Source organism: Malaclemys terrapin, chromosome 9, assembly GCF_027887155.1.
Source record: "Malaclemys terrapin pileata isolate rMalTer1 chromosome 9, rMalTer1.hap1, whole genome shotgun sequence".
Classification (NCBI taxonomy): domain Eukaryota; kingdom Metazoa; phylum Chordata; order Testudines; family Emydidae; genus Malaclemys; species Malaclemys terrapin.
This window is the reverse complement of record NC_071513.1, coordinates 23,940,213-23,962,307: the sequence shown is the minus strand read 5'-3', so window position 1 is coordinate 23,962,307 and position 22,095 is coordinate 23,940,213. Positions and strand designations below refer to the sequence as shown.

Below are 22,095 nucleotides of genomic sequence, written 5' to 3'. Positions count from 1 at the left end.
TGACTCAGACAAGGATGTGTATAAGCAATTGGCTGCAGTCCAGTCCATAGGTCATCTCAAAGATGGCCTCTATAAGGAATGTGTGAATGTGCCTTCCTCGGTAGTCCATCACACTCCAACCCAAACTTGGAAATTTCCGCAGATGGCCTGTTGCTCTGTAAAGAGGCCTCAGTATATCTGTAGGTGCAATGTGTTTGAGGCAGATACTGTCTTGTGTGGACTGCAGGGAGAGCTCCGGAATCGATCATCAGTATGCATGGTCTGACTGACCAGATGGAGGACTCCTATCGAGAGGGTGACCTATGCTGGAAATGGCCGATTTTGCATAGTGACTAACCAGGAAAGGTTCCTATATGGTTCCTTAGCGTGTCAGGTCAGGTCACAGATCCAAATTTCTGTTTTACTCCAAAGTAGTTTACTTCAATTGGAAACCAAGTGATTTCCCCTATTCCTGCCTTTGAAAATACTACTGTTATTTTATCTGATCCCTTTTATCAGGACTTAACTGTCCAAAACACTCCAACGTTTTTGGTATATATTCCTGCTCTGGGACTACAATGAAAACAATTATTAATTCAAAAGGAAACCCACCTCATTCAAATTACGAATTATATGCATAAGGCTAAACAAGGTATTGTCCAACTATTAGATGGGAGAGATCAGGCAATAGATGCTGCCTGGGAAGAAGTTAAAGAAAAAAGAGCAATTGCCCGTACAGCCAACAGACATCGAGACTGGTGAATATGAATCCATAATGCCTATGGTAGAGAGATATCAGGAGGTAGATCATTATGATATCCTGCCTCCACCCTGAGAGATGGAAAGTAATATGGAACCTGTTTCCATATATCCACTCTGTGTTCTGTAACATTTATTCTTCTTTCATTCATTTTAATAAAGATCTTAACAAGTTGGTATTGTTCTCAGTACAATGTCCTTGCCATACACCCCGAGAGTCCTGTCATGACATTGAACTCTGTGTTCACCATCTCTTTAGCCTGAATTGGGACAAGAACCTAAAATATCTTCTGATCAGATCAGTGGCGAGCCATAATAAACTAGTCCATAAATTCAGGTCAACAGTTGGCGAGCCAGCCAAGAGTTTTGAGGTGTGTGTGGCAAGAACTTTAAAAGGATCAAAGTCTTAGGTTTAAATTGTTTAATATCCTCTGGCTAATACAGCTGCTGAAAACTTAACTTAACTTGCTGAAAATCTATGATGTAGAAGCAGGATTCTAAGTAGAACATTATCTTGGCACCCATCAGCACATTTTGAGCATTGCATCATAAGGCGTCTAATCTTTGAAAATGCTGAACACACACCATGCACTGTAAAAGAAGTCAACTGGACTTGTAGGTACACAACACCTTCCCAGGGTTGGGTCCAGATTTCCAGAGGTTGTATTGGAATGACTTCAATTTGTCTTGAAAGGAACTCTGACCACTTCCTTCAGCAACCTGGAGGAACTTCTGAACTGAACCTGAGTGGACAGTTTGCAACAGGCAATTTATTTGGGGGAATTTAACCCATTTTCCTGGTCACAAGTTCGTATCAATCTGTTCACTACTGGAAATTGTTTGACACACATATTTGTGCAATCACCTTCCAGTCCCTGGGAGGTTCCAAACTATTCACTGTGACTCTTCCCTTTGAGTATTCAATAGTCACATGTTGAGCTGCGTGATAGGTTGGTCACCTCAGTCACATGGGCTTTCTATTCCTTGACTGGATGACCTAACCTTTATAAACTATTTCTGCTGCCACTCAGAACAAATTTAGTTTTGTGAGTAAATTAATGTTAACTACAGGCCAATATCCATGCTCCTGGAGCATCCAAAGCAACAAAACTTCACTTGCACAAAGATTTGGTGACACTCAAATTTTATTTGTGCATGTTCAAGTGTGCGTATGTGAAATACTATCTGGAAACCGCTGCTATGCTTGTAAATACTTTTCCTGTCTATCAGGGACACAGCAAGATACATTGGCTACTTAGCCAAAGTGACCTGCACCTGTCAGACAAGGGAGCACCTCGAATCCACTTACTCCTCAAAACAGAAATGTCAGTTGCAGATGTGCCTGTAACGGTCCCATTTTAGAAACATTTGCTGACCAGAGAAGCTAGTGCCTATTTGGAGGAGAGGGGGTGGCGGGCTTGTCTTATGTGGGATAGGAATTTCCCAGGACTGCAGAGCTCACTGACTGAATCCATGCTGGTATCTGACAAGGAGGGGGATCCCTCAGTTTGCCTCATTTATCTGGGGACACTTCAGAAGTGGATGCTTTTTCCCTGGGATGATCCCTGATCAGTCTCACATTGGAGTTCTTTGAGCAGCCTGAATGGACTGTAGTTATACTGCTGGACTGAAGCCATGTGCATGGGTTGAAGCTACAGAGGGTGCAGGGACTGTGGGCTATTTCTCACCTGGGATATTTCTGATGCCATCTGATTGTGCATGATACACTTTGAGGTGATTATTAGAATCCAAAATCTGGTTAAAGCTCGAATTTGTACTAAGCAGCTGTCTCTGTGAATGTGTGCAGCATCTGGTAGCGTTGCAGGAAAAGTACTAGTGAACTGTACGTTAGTTAGTCATTATCATTTTATGAGCTGCAAAGATTTTCTGGTTTATGAGCCTCGGGCAGGCTACTTTGAAGACAAATATTGGCAACTGACTTTGAAGCTCTGAGCCAAACTGAGGCTGAGTGAAGTGGTGTGTGGAGTTCCCAGAGAAGGCACAAGTCTGACTCTTCCCTTTATAGTCCACATTATATTGGAGATAACTACTCCTGGCCTTGCATTTTCAGGGGGCTAGAACCATCCCCCACCCCCAGACACGCACACAGTCTGTGGTGTCTGATGGCTCAAGGAGGGAGTTCAGGGCTCAATTCCCAGAGTGGCCTCATTAGCCAGTCTTAAGGATTTTTTTTAAAAGGCTGCTCCGCTGTTCTAATGGGGATAAACCTTTATAAAGTGCTATCAACCTTCAGGCCCTAAGCTGCTCCTCTGGAATTGGGGAGACCCATCTCTAAATCCCTGCTCTGTCTAGTTTGGAGTTGGGACGTGAACCCAGCTCTGCCACAATCCGGGAAAGTGCCCTAGCACTGGGCTATTGCCTACTAGGGGTGGGCGGATCTCCCACTATTTGGTTTGTCATGAAGGCTGGCCTGTCTTAAGTTGCAAACTCCAGGAGAGGGTGACTGTTGAGAATGCCAAGCAGAGGGAGGTGCCTACCTGTGCAGTCAGGTGCCTAGTTGCCTAAGGGGTGGGGCCCATCCTATTGGGGCTGCCTCAGCATTTCCTATTGTCTAGGTCAGGCGACACCTCACTTAGCTTGCTGGTTTCTGTAAAGTACTTTGTGCATAATTGTCCATCATTTTGTGTAAATTCTACTGAAGTAGCTAGTAATATTGGTCTCAGTTGGACACTGAATACAAGAACAGATCAGCCATGGGTCTGATCTGCCAAGGTGGCTCTTCCTGCATCTCCATTCCCTCCACAGAGTTACAGAGATGAATTTGCTCCACAATACACAGCGGAATAGAATAGGAAAATATACAGATTGGTGATGGGAAATTGCTGTTGTTCAAACAATTTTTGCTTATTTCTATATCATCTGGGTCCTGTTTTGCACAAAGTGGGATTTCCCTCCAGGGCAAACGTGAAGACAATAACATTTGCAAAAAACAAAGCACTTGGCTTTAATGGGTCTCACTTCCCTTGCAGAGGGCAGACCTTACTTGAGAGCTTCATTCCTACCCAGTGTAGCCTATCCTTCAGCAGGATTCTGCTCTGAGGCTCTGATCCCATTTATAACCGTGCAGTCAGTTGCCATGGAACTGCTTACAGAAACCACAAATTCATGGCAGGATCAAAGATCAGAAGGCAGGCAGATGGGGTTGGAAGCTCAGGGCTAACATAGGTTGCTGTGCTAATAATTAGGAGACTTGTTTTTCTCTAATAATTAGCAGATGTGAGGAGCAAAGTCTGGAAACTATCTACAGAATGCTCAGATTTGGGCCCAATCGACTTGAAACTTTCTCCCTCTGAAAACTGCTTTTTGGTTCTGCAGCGATCTCTATCCTTGTGCTGCTCACAGTGGCCTCTGAAGATATTTCTCAGCATTTGTTTTGGCTCTCCTGAACCCCGGAGAATCTGACATCTGATTGTTTCCAACTTGCATGGACAGCAGGACCACAGCAGTCATGACAGAGACTTCAAACAAAAGTAACCCATAGTTCCCAGAGGACCAATAATAACAGAGATGATGCACAGATTTGTTCTTCGGTTCTCTTGTTGTGCTGACATGGAACATCTTGGAGTTGGCTAAAAACAACACCTTGAAGTCTGGGGAGAGCTAGAAGAAAGGCAGAGATTTCACCCACCCTTTGTCAAGATAGGACAGAACTGCAAGCTCCAGGAGGTTGCTGTCCTTTTTCAAACAAGGTCCAGGCAGCATACTGTGGTTTGAGGGAGTATAACCTTCTGCTCCTTAGTACTTGGTTGATTGTTTTCAATGTTGATTTTGGCTCCTTCCATTAGGTTTAAAACACAGACTGTGTGGCTTGTAAATTGTAGTGAGAACTGGGAAATGTATCTTGTAGCAAACTTTAGAGAGCAAAAAGCAGGCAAGCTGTCTTTCTGAAACTACATTACTACCCTTCCAAGTTTTTATATTTTAAAAGGAGTCTGTGTCATAGTATTTCTTCTTCTATATTTATTTTTTACAGTAACTTCTGCGAAAGATAAAACTTAACAACATTGTTTCAGAATCATCGTACACATACATCTTGGTTTGTTATTCAAGGGATGCCTGCGAGCGCTTGGACTGTATCCCCATTACCCTAGAATTTGAGCACTTTCAGAGATACATTAAGTGATGTGGATGGCATATATCACATGTTAAACCTTCTCCATCCCTCCCCTGACAGGGAAAATGCTTGTGTGAATTTAACAAACAAAGCCACTTGTTATTGTTGGGTTGCTTGTGAGTATCAAGCTACACATTGGTTTGTCATTGTAGGTTTGATCAAAACTGAGCCTCCTGGCTTCGATTTAAAAATACAAAACCAAAAAAGAGAAACCTATAAACAATTGCATGGCTTTTTCAAACCCATACAGGAAAAATAAAAGGTAGGTCAAATTTGGGACCTACAGCCTTGATCCAGAGTCCCTGCGTTCCATATTCAACATAAGAGCAGGGAGCTGGACAATCTTGTAATGATTAATATGGGAGATTGTGCCTGCCAAATATGCAGTAATTGCATCCCATCGGTTCTGCTGCTGTTGTTTTTTGGGGGAATTATTTCTGAACTTGATTATTTGGTGTAATCATTTTCTGTTTAAAGCTTCTGAACAGGAAATGGGACAGTGTTTGGAGACATCTGCCCCCGACTCAAATAAAAAAGGACAGGATTTTATAAGGCAGTAGTTCTGGAATCACACAGGAACCTTTTTACAAAGAACAAATTCTGGCTTTGCAATATAACCATGCATGGAAGGATACAAATGTAAGGGGACTGTTGTCCCCTTACTAAAACTCAGTGAGGGTGTTTTGGTTAGCTAGCTCCCAGTTAGGGTGACCAGATCACCCAAGTGAAATATTGGGACGCGGGGGGGGAAGGGGGAGGACGTGGCGGGGCAAAAAAAGAAACAAAACCACCCTTCCTCCACAAGCGCTGGAGGGAGGCCCGGGAGACGCAGGGGAAGCGCGGGGCCGGGGTGAGTGAGAGTCCGGCCTGGCCCCGAGCAGGCAGGACTCAGTCGGGGGGTAGGGAGAGGAGGGGGGTGGCCCGCGGGGCCAGGTGGCAGCTGTTCTCCCCCCCCCGGGCAGCAGGACTCGGGAGCAGCCGCTGCTGCAGCTCCCACTGCCGCGGGGGGAGGAAGCGGCCGATGGCCAAGCTCGGCGGCTGCGGCTCTGGCACCCGGGCCCGAACCCCCCGAGCCGGTGCCTGCTGCGGGGATCCAGCAGCGCACACGCTGCGCCCAGCCCCTGGCCAGTCGCGTCCAGGCTGCTGCCCAGCTGGTGCTATCCCACGGCGGCCCCGGAGTGGGGGCAGCAGACCCCAGCCCCCCGTCCCGCTCAGGTCCTGCAGGGGAACGAACGGGGCTGGGCTGCCGATGCCTCTGCCCTGGGGTCGCCGCGGGATAGCACCAGCTGGGCAGCAGCCCAGACGTGACTGGCCAGGGGCTGGGCGCAGTGTGCGCGCTGCTGGGTCCCCGCAGCAGGCCCGGGCGCCAGAGCCACAGCCGCAGCCACCGAGCTTGGCCATCGGCCACTTCCTCCCCCCGTGGCAGTTGGTTGCTGCAGCAGCGGCTGCTCCTGAGTCCTGCTGCCCAGGGGGGGAGAACAGCCGTTGCCAGGCCCCATGGGCCGCCCCCCTACTCTCCCTCCAGTACCGCCCGACGGAGTCCTGCCTGCGCTGGGGCCAGGCCGGATTCTCACTCACCCCGGCCCCGCGCTTCCCCTGCGTCTCCGGGGCCTCCCTCCAGCGCTTGTGGAGGGAGGAGGAATGGCGAGCCTGGGGAAGAGGCGGGGATTCTGGGAGGGAGCCAATGGGGGGAGGAGGGGGTGGAGTCGGGGCGGGGGGGGGTGCGAGCACTTCCGGGCTCGGGAGGGTTTCCTTGTTTGTCCGGTGTCCCGACCGCACATCGGTTGGGATGCAGGACAAACAAGGAAATATCGGGACAGTCCCGATAAAATCGGGACGTCTGGTCACCCTACTCCCTGTACCAAAAGAAAGGGGAAGGGTCAATGGGAAATCAGGATCCTGAAACTGACAGTCCCCAGGAACAATGGGGAGAGGCCAATGAGCCAGGTCAGCCTGATTGACAGGGCGGGCAGGCTAATCAGGGAATCAGGAGGCCAGGGAGGGTCCCATCCTCCATGAGCTGGGTCAGACAGAATGGGGCCGAGCTAAGGAGAGAGCAGGGACCCTCGCTGAGCTGGGGAGCAGAGCTGTGCCAGATCCAGAGGGGCCAGAAAAGCAGCCCAGGAAGCAGGTCAGAGCTGGAGCGGAGTCACAGAAGCAGCTCTTGGAGCAGACCTGTGCTGGGAGCAGAGCTGCAGCAACCAGAGCCAGAGGGGCCAGAGAAGCAGCCCAGGGAGCTGGAGGCAGAGCAGCAGCAGCCGTGCTGAGGCAGAGTGGTGGAGCTGGGGCTGAGGCTGGAGCAGTCTGGAGCCAGGTGTGGTGAGCAGCTGAGGAGAGGAAGGGGGACTCTGGGCAGTGCCAGCAGGAACAGCACAGGGAGATACCCCAGCCAAGCGGCTCTGCAGGCCAGACTTGGAGGGGGATCGTAACCCCGACGGGGTGGGGGCAATGCTGGGAAGAAGGGTTCTGCCATCTAAAGCCTGGGGGCGTGTGGCCACCGCCAGAGCAAGTGTCTGACCCACAGCATCCCTGCAGCACAGCCAGGGCCTTAGAAGGGGCCTGGGACTTGTGAGGAACAGACTGAACTTCCCTGACATTCCAGAGACGCTGGTTGTGATGTCCCCGTGCCACAGAGCGGGGTGATGTGTTTTCCTTTCTCCTTTCCCATTTTTTCTTTATTTTTGTAAAATTGATTGCTGTTTAATAAATTATATTTACTTTGAACTGTATGTACAGTAACTCCTCACTTAACGTTGTAGTTATGTTCCTGAAAAATGCGACTTTAAGCGAAATGATGTTAAGCGAACCCAATTTCCCCATAAGAATTAATGTAAATGAGGGGATTAGGTTCCAGGGAAATTTTTTTCACCAGACAAAAGACTAATATATATATACACACACACACAGTATAAGTTTTAAACAAGCAATTTATTACTGGCACACAGTGATGATGATTGTGAAGCTTGGTTGAGGTGGAGGAGTCAGAGGGTGGGATATTTTCCTTACTGCTAAATGATGAACTAGCAATTGGCTGAGCCCTCCAGGGTTAACTCTCTCACTCTACAAGGCAGCAGGAATGGAGGGAGATATGGGCATTTCCCCTTTAAGTAGATCAGCTTGCTGAGACCGCAGCTGCTGCAAGCTCCCTCCATCCTGAGCCCTGCTCTATGGAAGATGGGGTAAGCGGGGTGCAGGAGCAGGAGGGAGGGGGACACCCTGACATTAGCCCCCCTCTTCCTTCCCTCCCCCCAGCACAGCAAGCAGGAGTCTCGGGGAGCAGCTCCAAGGCAGAGGGCAGGAGTAGCACATGGCAGTGGGGGACAGCTGCAATTGCTAGCTTGCTGGGCAGCTGCTGCACAGGGAACTTAGGGGAGTGGGGAGCTGCCGGTCCACCCTGGTTCCAAGCCCCCACCAGCTAGCTGCAACGGGCTGCTCTTCCTGCAAGCCATGGACAAAGCAGGCAGCTGCCAAACGACATTAGAAGGGAGCATTGCACAACTTTAAATGAGCATGTTCCGTAATTGATCAGCAATGAAACAATGTTAACTGGGACGACTTTAAGTGAGGAGTTACTGTAATGATCAGTGGGTCAGGGAAGCATCCAGTGCAGAGAGAACACCCCGGAGTGGGGACATCCTGGCCTAAGTGACCACAAGCAAGCCCCCAGGAATCCTGGGCCCAGCCTTGTTGGGGTTACACAGACTCTGGCACACAGGAGAGTGGAAGGGGAGCTCTCAAGGTCAGGTAGGCCTCTGGATAAAGGGAGTGGGAGCGAGGACTCAGATCCTTCCGCTAGCCCATTTCACTGGGGTAGTGTATAAGCCATAAAGTTCCCCATAATAGCGGGACCATTCCCCCGCTTACACAAAGGTAAGAACATGTGGTTGTCCCATGACACCCCAAGAGAGAGGGTTTTTTGTTCTTGGTAAGTAGGTGGTCAGAAATATTGCATTGGTGTATCTGCAATTCAGGTATGATTTGTGTGTAATTTTTCTCTAGTTAAGTCAAAAGGAAAGAGCCGTATACAGTGATGGGGAGGAAACAGCAATGTTGTACCAAACTTATGGTGAGATGAGACTAAAGACAAACTAGTTCGGATAAAATAAGGTCCAGCTTGCACATTTGATCAAACCCAAACTTTTGCAAATGTTCAAGAAAGCTCATCTGCATTTTGTAACATTTGTTGTACTTTTGCATCAGCATCCTTTGTGAGCCCTGATTCTGCAGCCAGGATTGGCAAGGCCAAAAACATCATGAGAGAGGCAGTTTTTGTGGTATTTCCTGCTGGATTGGAGTCAGGAATTAATGGAAATTGCTCTTACTCCCTCAATAACCATTGCTTATGAATTTTCCAGCCCATCTTTGTAAATCCAAGTGGTTCAGATAGTTTGGAAATGGAGGCGATAATCCAATGGAAGCTCAAAACCTTTGTGAGGCTGTTACGCTATTAGGTGAGAGATCTGTGGCTGATTTTAACTGCAGCAGCAAAAGGTGGGGTTCCCCCCAAGCATAATATCCTGGGATGCACTGTTTGTAGGTGTGGTATTTTTTCCTCTTTTAAAAAATATAAAAGGAAGAGTTTTAGTGTCTCTGTAGTTTAACCATCATGAAATAAAATTTGAAAGCCGCTGCGGCATGGATAGATGCTACACTAAGGCTAATAAATTAATCTTTCCAAGGAAATTCCTGAGTGACAGTCTATGTTGCACCTGGAAATGTGTAACTTTTGATTAATATGGTTGCTTTTTCCATAGGGGTTGTAAAAAGCAAATTGGTGCTGCTGAGTAGGGAGGGAGTGGCCACAGAGAGGGAAAACACTGTGAAGGTGGGAAATGCAGTCCTAGGAGAATCCCCTGGGCAGTCTCGTCTCAGGCTTCCCAGGCTCAGCAAGGCCTCAGTGCCCCACTGAGCCTTAGGCCCTGTCAGGTCATGTGCTGAGTGGGCTACTGCCCTGCATGGCTCTGTTTTTTCCTGGCCAAGTGGTTGAGCTCATACCAAGACTGGGCCAGCTGGGTCTGGCTGTAGGGAGTGGGAGTGGGATGCCCCGTTATGCACCTGAGGAGGAGCTGTGGATTGGTGAGAGGCAGCATGTCCATCATTGTCATCTGACACAAGTTCAAAATTTAGGAACAAATTGCTGGTTTTTGGCAAAGGTTGACTTGGCAGTGCCATGGTTGGGGGCATGAATTTCACTATGGGAATGAAAGCCTAGGAACAGTGGCCTACAGTCTGGTGTTATATGGGCAAGCCTGATGCAAGCTTCATCTCTATAGCTCTTCCAGTGCACTGCACACCCAGCTCCCCTAGTCAAGCATTCCCCTCCCAGCTCTGACAATGCCCCTCATCTGACTTGCAGCACGCCTTAGCTGCCCAACTTCTGGGCTCCCTGAAAGCTGGATCAATTGACTTCAGGCCTGCCCTGCTGCCCCGCCCTGCTGCTGTTCTAGTCCTAGGTTCCCCCCAATGCACCTCAACTCTAACTGCAGCCCTTACTGCTCTTGCATTCCCCGCACAGCTCATAGACTCATAGACTTTAAGGTCAGAAGGGACCATTATGATCATCTAGTCTGACCTCCTGCACAATGCAGGCCACAGAATCTCACCCACCCACTCCTGTAACAAACCCCTAACCTATGTCTGTGTTACTGAAGTCCTCAAATTGTGGTTTAAAGACCTCAAGGTGCAGAGAATCCTTCAGCAAGTGACCTGTGCTCCACGCTGCAGAGGAAGGCGAAAAACCTCCAGGGCCTCTGCCAATCTGCCCTGGAGGAAAATTCCTTCCCCGGCTCTGCCAACACTCCTGCCGCTACTCGGATCTTGGGCTTTACTCAAGTATGGCAATTGCAGTTAAAAGTTGAAACCAATAAATTCATTTTCAGCTGTGACTCAAGCGGAGGTTTGGAACCAGACACTCCAGAGAGGACTAAAACAATGCGATCCCACGGCTCTATGTTCGCAGCCTTTTATTTTTAATTTTTTTGTATTGTTAAAAGCCATGTGTACACTTTGATTTCAGTTTTCAGGGCATAAGTACATATGTAATTATCATACCGGTCCACATTAAACATTTTGTTACTTGTGGTTTTATTTTTGAGCACTTCAGTTTGGCCAATTGAAGACTGACTAAATTGTAGCAAAATGCCCGTCCGTGCTTTGAATGAAGAAACACAGCATTTTGTCTTACTTGGAGATTACAGGTCAAGTTGTCAATTTTATAATGAAGTCAGAGCAGACTGGCTTTACAGTTGCTGGTAAATATTAAACAACAACAGAAACAGAGAGAAAAGGAGGACACTGACTCCAATAAATATATTAATAAAATAAAAGCCAATTTTTAAACAATCCAGAGGCTGAGATGAAAAGTTTAATTATTTTATGTATAAATGAATTAACAATCAAGATAAGGGACTGACAATTTTCCACAGTCAGCTTTTGTTACAAATAACCCAAGCATACAACTTTGACACTAGGAAACGGGCCAATTATTCATTTATTTATTTACTTACTTTGGCAGGCCCACTAGCAAATATTTTTCTTACTGGATGACATTTTCCAAACTCATGTCTGAAATAAACAAATGACAAACACACACATGCACTGATTTTCCAACAAACAAGGTTCTGCCTTTTATTAAACTCAGAGCAACAATAGATTCCAAGGTTACAAAAGGAGAGCTGAATGCTACTGCATGAAGTTTGTCCTGCTGTCTAGCATTGGCTGGGTGCACACACTGAACTCAAGCATGGACTAAAGTTGTCAAAAGCAAAATGAATGTTTCTGTTTTTATTTCCTCCTGTACTAGGGTCAGTTTGTTGTTTTTTCCTTAGTAGCAGAAATGCTTCTTTCTGATTCATTACAAGCAAAAACAAATGAAGTTCACACTAGCATGGTATTTCTTACTTACTGATCCCTGTTGGGGAGGCATTTTCAGCCACATCTTTGTGGACTGAAGCAGCCGGATGTCAGTTAATGTTAAGCCTCAATGACAGTTAACATTGTGGGTCTCAGTTTTCCTTATTAATACATTTAGGGCCAAATCTTGGCTCCATTGATATTAATGGCAAAATTCCCACTTGGCTTCCACAGGAACAGAATTTAGCTCTTAGTAGCTGTCAGTTTTGGGGCACTAGGATACCTTTTTTTAAAGCGGATTGTCTGAAAGAAAGCCACAATTCTGCATATGTAATTAAAGACGATTATACATTTTACATGATTGCAAACCTTGCAAGGACAAGAAAGCGTTAACAAAAACAGTAGAAGGGCCATACTGCGACTGGGCAGAGGGCTGCTTGAATGATATGCCTCAAATGCCCAAAGCCTAGCTATCACTTTTGAATCACATAATGTAGAAACAGATCTAGTGAACTAGCTGCATTATTCTACCGGAAAAACCCGTCTGATCAATCTCTGGGCTGCCACGCTTTTCCTTTCGGGAGCCCCACTGAACTATAGCTGTTTGCCTCATGATCTGATTCAGATGTAGTAAGATGAGTGACCATAATGACATTCTTTCTAGCTTTCACACAAATAGCTGTGGGGTGGGAGACCGCCCCAGCAATGAGCTGTTAACCTTATTACAAAAGAAAAATATATCTATATACAACACTTTTAATTACAGACATGTTAACAAAAAAAAAAAAAATAATTTGCCATCAACTTTCCAGACCACCTCCCAAACCCAGTGTTTTAACACAAAACAGCCAGCAAGGAGAGCCACTCAGCATACGGTTCCTGTGGTTCTGTGCATGATACAGCTACGGGTCCTAGGCATCTAAATCCAGGCTCTCCACAGTCCCTTTAAAAGGGAGGTTCCTCCTCACTTCCCCAAGGCAGTGACTAGTGCACAGATGGAGCTAGGCTGATTGGGGGGGATTTGGATTTTAAGGCCCCCTTTCCAGATGTCAATTAGTCCTCCACAGTAAATGCAACTAAAAATGAGACACCCTGCAACTGGGAAGCTAGCGTCCAAAGAGTTTGCAGCAATAATCTGCATGTGCCTCAGCTGTGGGTTAGTAAAATGTAGGACATGACATAGCGCACTGTCTCCAAAGGCCACCCACATCCCCACACTTTGGAAGGTTCCACAACCTCTCGCCCTGTGGCCTGCAGATAGCATACCAAGGTCACTGCTTCCTAGGTGAGAGCATGAGGCCAATGGAGCCAGCCCAGTTCTCACATAAGCTCAAGGTGCAATTACCAATTTGCTTCCCACAGGTAATAACAGTTCTTAAATGGAACCAAAACGTGAAGGTGCAGAGACCGGTCTACAAGAACAGTTCTAGGCACATATTTCTCTCACGCTATAGATCTACTTTGAAATATGATTACTAAACAAATGCCAGTTTACAACACATTTCAACTCTCTGCCTTAGCTTGAAGAGAAGTTTTGTGCTGTCAAAGGGGGGAGCAACATGGGTTTCTCTCTGCTGTCCTTCCAGTGCAAATATTGTCCCTGAAATATACAGCTCCTCAGCAAACTAATACTGGCGCCAGACTATAGCATGCCAGTATATACTCCATTTGCACAATGCAAAGATGGACCTTTCAAAACCTGGTCAATAGTACCAGAAAAAAAGAGTACATAAAAGCTTCTACTAACACAGGCACACACTTAAGGACCCCTTTTATTGAAGGATATTTAATCTCTCTTAGTGTGTACTTTGTGAAAAATGCCTTTTAAGTCATTACTTTATATAGAAATCTTTGGTAATATAAAATGATATATCTCTTGTTCTTTTCCGTTTTAAACATTAAGGGAGACAACAACATTGGAAGCTGCAGCTGCATGTGACAAAGGGCTGGGGAGACATCTGCTACAAGGTGCTGGGTGTGTAATAGATCAGTTCAGAGCTCCTGCAGTGGTGAAGGGTCACTCCTATTCTGCTAGGAGGCAGGTAACACTTGACATCACTGGCGATAAATACCACGTAAGTCACCTTCATTTACATATGGATCATGGAGCCTACCTACTTATAAAACTAATATCATTTTAGGGTACGTCTAACCTTAGATCTGGAGTGTGATTCCCAGTGTGAGGAGACATACTCACACTAGTGTGCTAAAACAGAGGATAGCCATGGCAGAATGGGCTAGCCACTCTGACTACATTCCTCGGATCTCAAATAGGCATGTATCCAGGTGGCTAACTAGGGTGACCATACGTCCCGTTTTGGCTGGGACAGTCCCTTTTTTAAGCCCTGTCCCGGCCATCCCGACTTTTTTTTTTTTTTTTCTAAAGGATGCATTTGTCCTGTTCGCTCTTGCTGCTTTGATCAGTTGGCAAGAGCAAACGGGACAAATACCCTCTTTAGTCAAAAAAGCCAGGTGCGGTGTGGAGGGGAGGTAGGACTTGGGGGTGGGGAGGTAGCGTTCCAGCATGTAGGCCTTTGGCTTGATGAGAGCTAGAGCAAGGATGTCTCCTTGAGCTGGGATTCACGCCCCTGCATAAAGTGTAGACATACCCCCAGTGGCAGGGCTCTCCCTGGGGAAATGCCACTTCATCATAAGGGTGATTGACCAGAGAGTTCCTACAGTGTGTAGTAAGGAGGGGACTAATCCTGAGATCCAGCTCCTGGGGCCTGATTCACCTGTGTCTTAACTGGGACAACTCCATTGACGTCAATGTTTGTTAGGCATTGTATTCTTGGCTTACACTAGCATAAATGAGAGGAGAATCCAGTCAGCCCTTACCCAGGCACACTCAGTGGGAGTCTTCCCTGAGTAAGCACTAAGTATAATGTGAGTTAGACCCTCCAAATATGGCTCAAAGCAAACACATATTGGGTGGGATCTTCAAATGCATTTTAGCATTGGCCTAACTCTTGTTCCTTTTGAAGTCAATAGTAAAACTCCCATTGATTTCAATGGGAGTGGAGTTAGATCAATATTGAACACTGAACTCCCCATCCATTCTTCTTTTTCCCTAACCAGACTGCAGGTTACATGGCTTTTACTCTCACTGCATGAAACTCCCTAGTAATATGCAGGAGGGTGGAGTTACCAGGCCTTTGCTAAGTTAAGAATTCTGCCTCCCCATGCCTGTAACTCCAGGAGAAATTGAACTCTTGTATGTAAAGGAAGAATTTAGCCCTATGTAATTGGAGGGGTACTTGCAAGCTATTTGCACCCGTGTTCTGGAAAGCACTGCCAAGTAAGCAAATAGCTTCATGAGTTCCTGGAGCAACATTAAACAAAAAAGCTAAGCAGACTGTGTAGTAGTAGTAAGGACAATTTCTACATTATCGTGTGGGTTGTGGGGTTCTCTTTGTTTTATTTAAGCAAACGTAGAAATAAAAATGGAAAATAAAAAACAAAGTACAGAAGAACTTCGCAGTCAGCGCTTTGGCATTTCTCAAGCCTTTTTCCATTCTGCAGCAGCCACTGAAAGTAAACTGAAGACGACAATGTTTAAAAACCCCAGTGAATACACAGACCAATAAACGTGTCACTGATCCTAGCTATTGCGACCGGATCCTTCAGTAATTCCTCTAACAACGTCGTACAAAGCCAGCTTTCAAATTAAACAAGAAGTGATATTGAACAGCTTCCAAAGAAAAACCTCACTTCCCATTACGGCTGGTCTGGCACAGAAACTACTGGTGCAGGCCGGACAGTAAAGGCAACTTAGTTGTGATGTACAGTATTGGATGGATGGCATGTACTTCAAGTGAGCCACACGCTCTTTTCCTAAAGGATTCACACTTCATAACATCTACAGAATGTGTGCAACTTGTGTGTATAGTGCCTATCACAGCCCGCGGCCTCCCTCTCGCTTGTTCACTACGTGGTTCTGTCCATCAAACAGGAGTGTTTGTAGGCAAGCAGTACATTTACTTTAGATCTCTGGCCAGTCTGCCATTGACATTCTAGAATGGTACCAAGCAACCCAACTCCCTAAGTATACAAAGGTGAAACCCTTGCATGGACTTGAGCAAATGCAAAATACATGCCTTCCTGCATACTCCAGACATCCTCCATTTCATTATGGAGTGAGTTGTGCTGTGCCAAGCCAGCCGGTCATTGTATTAATCTGTTAACTAACTGAAAAACCACAATGCAAAGAAGCAAGCTTTGGTGTAAACTGAACTTTTTAACCTGGTATATTTTCAAAGTCCGTGGAGCCTTGCACCAGCTGCTTTCAATCACACTAACATTTCAGCATTTTTATAAGCCTTTAAAGAGAAAAAGATATTAATAATACCACAGTAACAACTGGCTGATATCAAAAAGAGCTTATTACTATTCTATCACTCACAAGGAGGAGCACAGGAACGCTGTGATCAGAGCCACGCCCAGTAGGGGATGAAAACTCATTCACAACTGTTGAAAAGGGTTTTTTTTTTTTTTTTTTTACAGTATGATTGAAAAGTACCAGGGAAACTGTGTGGTCACTTTCTGTGCCGACAAGCACTCTGCACAGAACCCCAGGTGCAGCACCATGAAGCTTGACAAGCTGCTGTTTCACTCTAAGGCTGATGGCCGCCCCCAACCCACGAAAGGCCTCAGTAGCAGCAGAATTGCCACAATTCTTTTGCATGAGGAAGGAGAGGTTGGGAAGGGTGTTAGGCTGGAAAAGGCCCACACACTTGAGGAGAGTAAAACTGGTGGGGATCCACAGGCTTAAACCTCTGGCTCTTCTAGTGTATAAAGGAGGCTTATGGCAAATTTAATCTGCTGTTATCACACAGGCATAGTGGTATGCCATATTACATGAGATGAACTCAGATCCACCTCTTCAAAAATCTGGTTCATAAGCCAGTCCTGCCAACAGGGCTCTTGTTGCTGTGATGGGCTCACGAGATGAGGGGAAGGGCTCAGGAGGGAACTCAAAGCCACCAGGGGACGAAGGGTCAGATCCTGCATGTGCAGTACAACCTCAGAAAAAAACAAATCTGAATAAAATTCCTAGGTGGGCCAATGTGTCCTTAGGAATGCCAGGGGGATGATTCAAGCCAACATTAATCTGCCTTGAAGAAACACACATTCCTCTCTGATATACTGCCCCTGAAAGTTGCCAATAAACAAAGATGGCAAACCTTTGATTGTTCTCATTTTGAATGACGTGTGTGTTAGGCAGAGTTCTCCAGCTGGCATCTCACTGAGTGTGCTGCAGTCTGACGACACACTGTCATCTCCATGGGGTTTAGCTCTGGGCTTTGTTTGGGTTCTAATTTTAAAATGTAGGAATTTTAGGGACATTGAAAGGGGGTGTATTCTTTCCTTGGTGGAGATCAACTACTAACATTAATGGGAGCCATGGGAACCCCTAAGTAAGAGAACAGGCCTCTTAAATGCTTTCTTTACCATTCCCTGAAATAGCTGGGAATTTCAGGCAGAGACGACCCATGCCTGCCAATAGTGGGGGGGCAGAGTGAGGGCAGGCGGCTTCAGCAGTGTTACTGAGCATGCTCAGTCCATGTGAGCATGCTCAATATAAGTCAAGCAGCAAATCTGGGGGTGGGGCACATGACCTCGCATTCTCCCCCACGTGCGACGCCTCTGATCTCAGGCCATGTACAACTGTTTCCAAAAGAGCGGGATAATCCCAAAGTTACTGGGCCTCACAGAGCCCAAAGAGTCAAAGTTCTCACCGCTTTGCTTCTGGGATTCTTTTCTATGTTGGCTTCTGAAAGAATCTGCAAAACGGTCGGGTAAAGGGCAAATGAGAAGCACCACTGGATAATCTAGATCTTCAGACACTCATGGTGACGGACAGAGACAAGTGAAGACCTCGGACATCCAAGGGGAGCAGGCTAGAGGCAGAGGTGAGAAGAGACTTCAGGCACTCGTGGTGCACAGGTGAGAGATGGATGCCAGTGGGTAATTTCTTTGTTTGCTGGTGTGGAGGAAAAATAATGTTCAAAACTGGAATGTGATCACTAGGTCACTGGACAGTCTTTGGACAGACTTAGATCCAGTTTGGCTCACAGTCCACAGGAAAAATGTCCTGGATGGAAGTTAGCCCTCTGCAATCTTCAGGGGTTCCAAAGGTCATAATCCTCACCAGCCCTCTTTACTGACATGACAACAATCCAAATACTTTTGTGAATTGGGCATTTCTTCGGTGAGTAAATACTTAATGCTGCTCTAAGCTGCTGAATGCACATGGGTGCATGGGTCTGGGTGCTTGCCCAAAGCAGTTTGGCATATGGGTCAGCATGTATGGCCAGAGTGGCCTGGTATATGGGTCTGCGAGTATAGCTGGAGCGGTGTGGTATTTGGGTCTGCGGGCATGACCAGAGCAGACAATAACAAGGATTTTTTCCGCAACAGGACTGTCTGATTTTGAAATAGACTTTCTAATTTCACCACGCTCTGGTCTCTTTCCCTGTCCCCTTCCTGTCTCACTACTCCTGCATTTTTAATTCACATGCCTCTTGAAGACATGATGCAAATAAAAAGGAAAATACCCCAGCTTAGTCAGAAAAATAACCCACCCTCCCAACTTGCATGTTTAACCTACTTCTTGTTTTGTTTTAAAGAGAAAAGAAATGGCGGAATTTCTCCCAATCTGAAACTTCCCATGGCACTGCGCCACTAAACGTCACTGTGGAAAATACGCAAGCACAAGGGTGTAAACAAGTGCCACAAAGTCACCATGCCACAACATTTATAGAGATGCAGAGCCATCCAGACATATGCAGAAGCTGTGGAGGGGAGTTCAGTTCAGAGGTACCCCAGAAAAATTTGAAATCAAAGGAATCCCAGCAGGTTGTCGTTTGGCACTGTACATCTTCACAGCATACAGTATCTTTAGAGGGGACTCCCCAAGGCACTGCAGTACAGTAGTGCAGAGAGAATAGGCAGGAGATGGCTGAAAGGGAGTGGCAGGGGAAGGAGATTCCCTCCGGGACATCACTGCATGTGGAAGTAGATAGGTTTGACTTTCCCAGACAAGATCTTGGGAACCTGGACGGAGATGATCTCAGCCATCATTTCGGGGTAGTCCACACTGACCATGTGCGATTTAATTAAAAGGTCAAATGTAAATTGATGTAGCTCCCTGGCAATCTAAGAAACAGAGAGAAAGTAGCAAGGTTAAATGAATGATTTAACTTCTCTGACAACACTGTGGTGACTACAGAGGAAAGTATTAGCAGATACCACACCACAGGATAGGCAGCAGTGCAGTGAGATGTGATAGTTTCTGCAGTTTGGATGCTACAAACTCTTCTGTGGTGGGAATAGCCACTAGGGGGCCATTATTCATCCTGAGAATGAGCAAGTGAGCAATCCAGGCAGTGAGAGTGCTGTGGTGCTCTGGCTCTAAGTTCAGAAGGTACTAACTAGTCTGTGGTTTTGCTCTGAAAAGTGACTGTGCAAATGGCATCTTATTCAAACAGAGATCAGCATCTTGAGCGTGTTCAGAGTCAGGGCTGCTGGCTTTACTGAGTAAAATCTGTTTCTCTTATTGTTTCCCTGCAGAGATACAGCTGTGTGGAAGCAGATGGATTCTGTACTGCCTTGTGTATCACCAACAGAATTGTTAACTAAATTCTGACTGCAGAATTTTTGTTATTGCTGATGAGGTGCCAGCCAGATAAGACCCAGCTTGATGTTCAGATCTCAGGATGAACCTGCCGAGTTGGCAATTTGAAGAAAAAAAAAAACCTCTAAATGAGCAGGTTTGACCTGGAGTAATTGCCACTTATTCAGTCACTTTTCAGAGAGGAACCACACTTTGGCATGGCAGTTGGCTTTGACTGACTGAGTTTTATGATCTTCAGGTACACTGCAGTATCTTTCTCCAAAAGCCCTCCATGCGTATGCAGTGGAGAGTTAAAGAGCAGTTAACAACCCACAAGATGTTTGAAAAACATCGAAACTACCTTCCACAGTGGCGGTGCTCAAAAACTCGCAAGTTCTACCTAAAATAAATACAAACGCTCATTTTAGTTTCTCTGCAGTATTCCCTTGTACTTCCTTACACTTACTGCCAGAAATACCTTCAAGACTGCAGATACTGAGGCTAGCTAAACTGCTAATCTGGTTTAGTTATCTTAGGCAATGGACAGGTTTGTGGGTAACCAGTATTATAGATCATATTGTTTCCTGAAAGTTTTTCTCCCTTGTTCTTTATGACCAGTGACACTGGCACAGAATCAGGATCTTTCTCAACAGTTTGTCTGCCTCTGAGCTCTCGCCTATAGAAATGCCAATAAAAGGGAGAAGTAATTAAAGAAATAATCTCAGGTCAAAATCCTCTTTTCTGACATTACAGCCACCATTTATGAAGCTATCTCCTTATGCGTCTTGTTTGTATCTGCAAGATTCTTGCCTCACCCCCGCAAAATCTCAGAGCCCTGAGTCTGTTAGACCCCAGCTAAAGTTATTACTGCTTCCAGGTTTATGACCATTTCATCCCCTCTTACAGGCTGCACGGAGTCCAGGAGCTTGGTGAGCTGGTAGAAGCGCCGAGAGCAGGATGTGGGATTCTTTCTCTTGCAAGATATGATACGATCAAGTTCCTTTATGTAGTTCATTCGAAGTTCATCAAAGAACTTCTGATTCTTCAGACCGTCCACCGGAACTGGCATGGGGACAAGGAGAGGAAACAATCATAATGCGGAGAGACGAAAACAAGAGCAATAGGAAGACTGAAAAAAACCCACATCCCCAGTCATTCCCCTCATCTTCGCTCCCACTGTGGATGATTGAGGCTCACTGTCTAGGGATGAGGCGTGGGGAGGAGTTGGGGCGGGTTGCACCTCTACTAACATAGCCTTTGTTTGGTGCTGTCATTATTACAAAACAAAGGTAGCACATCAGACCCACCACAAGCTGTGGTCAGATTTTCCTCCTCAGCCACTCACACTCACAGGTCCATTTATTAAAAGCAATTAGGCAAGGGAGTTGGCCAAGCCCCCATCAAGAGTAGGACTTAAGAGCAGGTTAGATAAGGGAATTACATTGGGAGGACTCCTGCAAAATGCAGAAGGCAGGATGGATGGTTGTAGTGGTGTTTGCTGGCTCCACTATCGCATCTAATTTCTATTTCTGAAGTCATCTCTCTGCCTCTCAGCACAATGGCTGAGGCAAACATTCACAGCCAGGACATGTGGGGGAACTAAGGTGACCAGATCTCCCGCTTTTATAGGGACAGACCTGATTTTGGGGGCTTTTTCTTATATAGGCACTTATTATCCCCCACCCCCTGTTCCAGTTTTTTTACACTTGCTATCTGGTCACCCTAAGGGGAACCAACTACATACAGGGTCACACCGGGCATATCAACCATTAATCTGCTCAGAGAAGGATGCTGCCACTCACTAATACTGAAGAGGAGTAGAGCCTTCATGCAGAGAAACTCCTGGGGAGTGATTTGAAGCCATCCGAACTCCTGAGAAAGATGTCGCATCCTGACACACTGGCTGTACATTCTGGATTTGTGCATTCGGTACCTGGCAAGATGGCAAGAAGGTTAAAGCACCGCTGGTCTGATATGCAGGCTGATCGAGATATTTATTAAAAAAAGACAAAGACCCAACAACTTTGCATGTACCCTAGCATGTTCTATCTGAAAAGGAGCTAGTCTTTCTCTCTTGTGGGATCTTAACAGCAGCATGGCCTGAATTCAGGAAAGGAAAGTTTTCCAAAATACCACCTAGCATCTGCTTGATAGGGAATGGGATGATCAGGTGGGATTTTAAGGCTCACCTGACCCTCTCACTTGCTGAAAAGTGTCAGCAACCATGTACCATATTTAACAAACTACAGGCGTGTATCCTGGTGCGAGTGCTCGGAGGAAGAATCAGACTTTGTGCTGAGCACCATGCTCACACTCTATGTCTGTGGTCTCAGTGACAACACGAGGGGAACCTCAAGATCACTATTTTTTTTTTTTTGCCACAACTTAGCGGAGGGCCAATCAGACAGTAACACGGCAGGAACTTCTGACACTCTTTGCCACCATTCCAAACTGGTAAATGAACGTTGAAGCAACAGTTCCATTGTGGCTCCCTTGACAGGAAGCAGATTCTCTTGTTAAATCTCTAATTCCCCTTCTCCCCCTCACACACTATTTTGATCATTCTCTGAACTGCACGTACCTTTTCTATGGATTTCTTCACTGTATAAGCACAGAGGTGAATCAGCTGCAAATGTCCCATTACACAAAGAGGCCTAAACTTCTAGCACTGCAGTTGCAACCTGAAAACCAGGGACTCCTGGAGCTCATGCCAATGTATGGGCAGCTGGAGAGGCCATTACCAGCTGAAGGAGCA

At 46.3% G+C, this 22,095-nt stretch overlaps 1 protein-coding gene across 1 annotated transcript in view; it reads right to left on the bottom strand.

The window, feature by feature from the left end:
• Window positions 1–11,217: 11,217 nt before the first annotated feature.
• AR (androgen receptor) overlaps window positions 11,218–22,095 on the bottom strand; it is a 123,576-nt gene continuing 112,698 nt past the window's right edge. The window contains exons 6-8 of the mRNA XM_054039635.1: window positions 21,143–21,273; window positions 20,245–20,402; window positions 11,218–18,883 (exon numbers count right to left, since the gene is read on the bottom strand). Coding sequence (XP_053895610.1) covers window positions 18,728–18,883; window positions 20,245–20,402; window positions 21,143–21,273 — 445 coding nt within the window. The 3' untranslated portion in view covers window positions 11,218–18,727. The remainder of the gene's footprint in view (window positions 18,884–20,244; window positions 20,403–21,142; window positions 21,274–22,095) is intronic.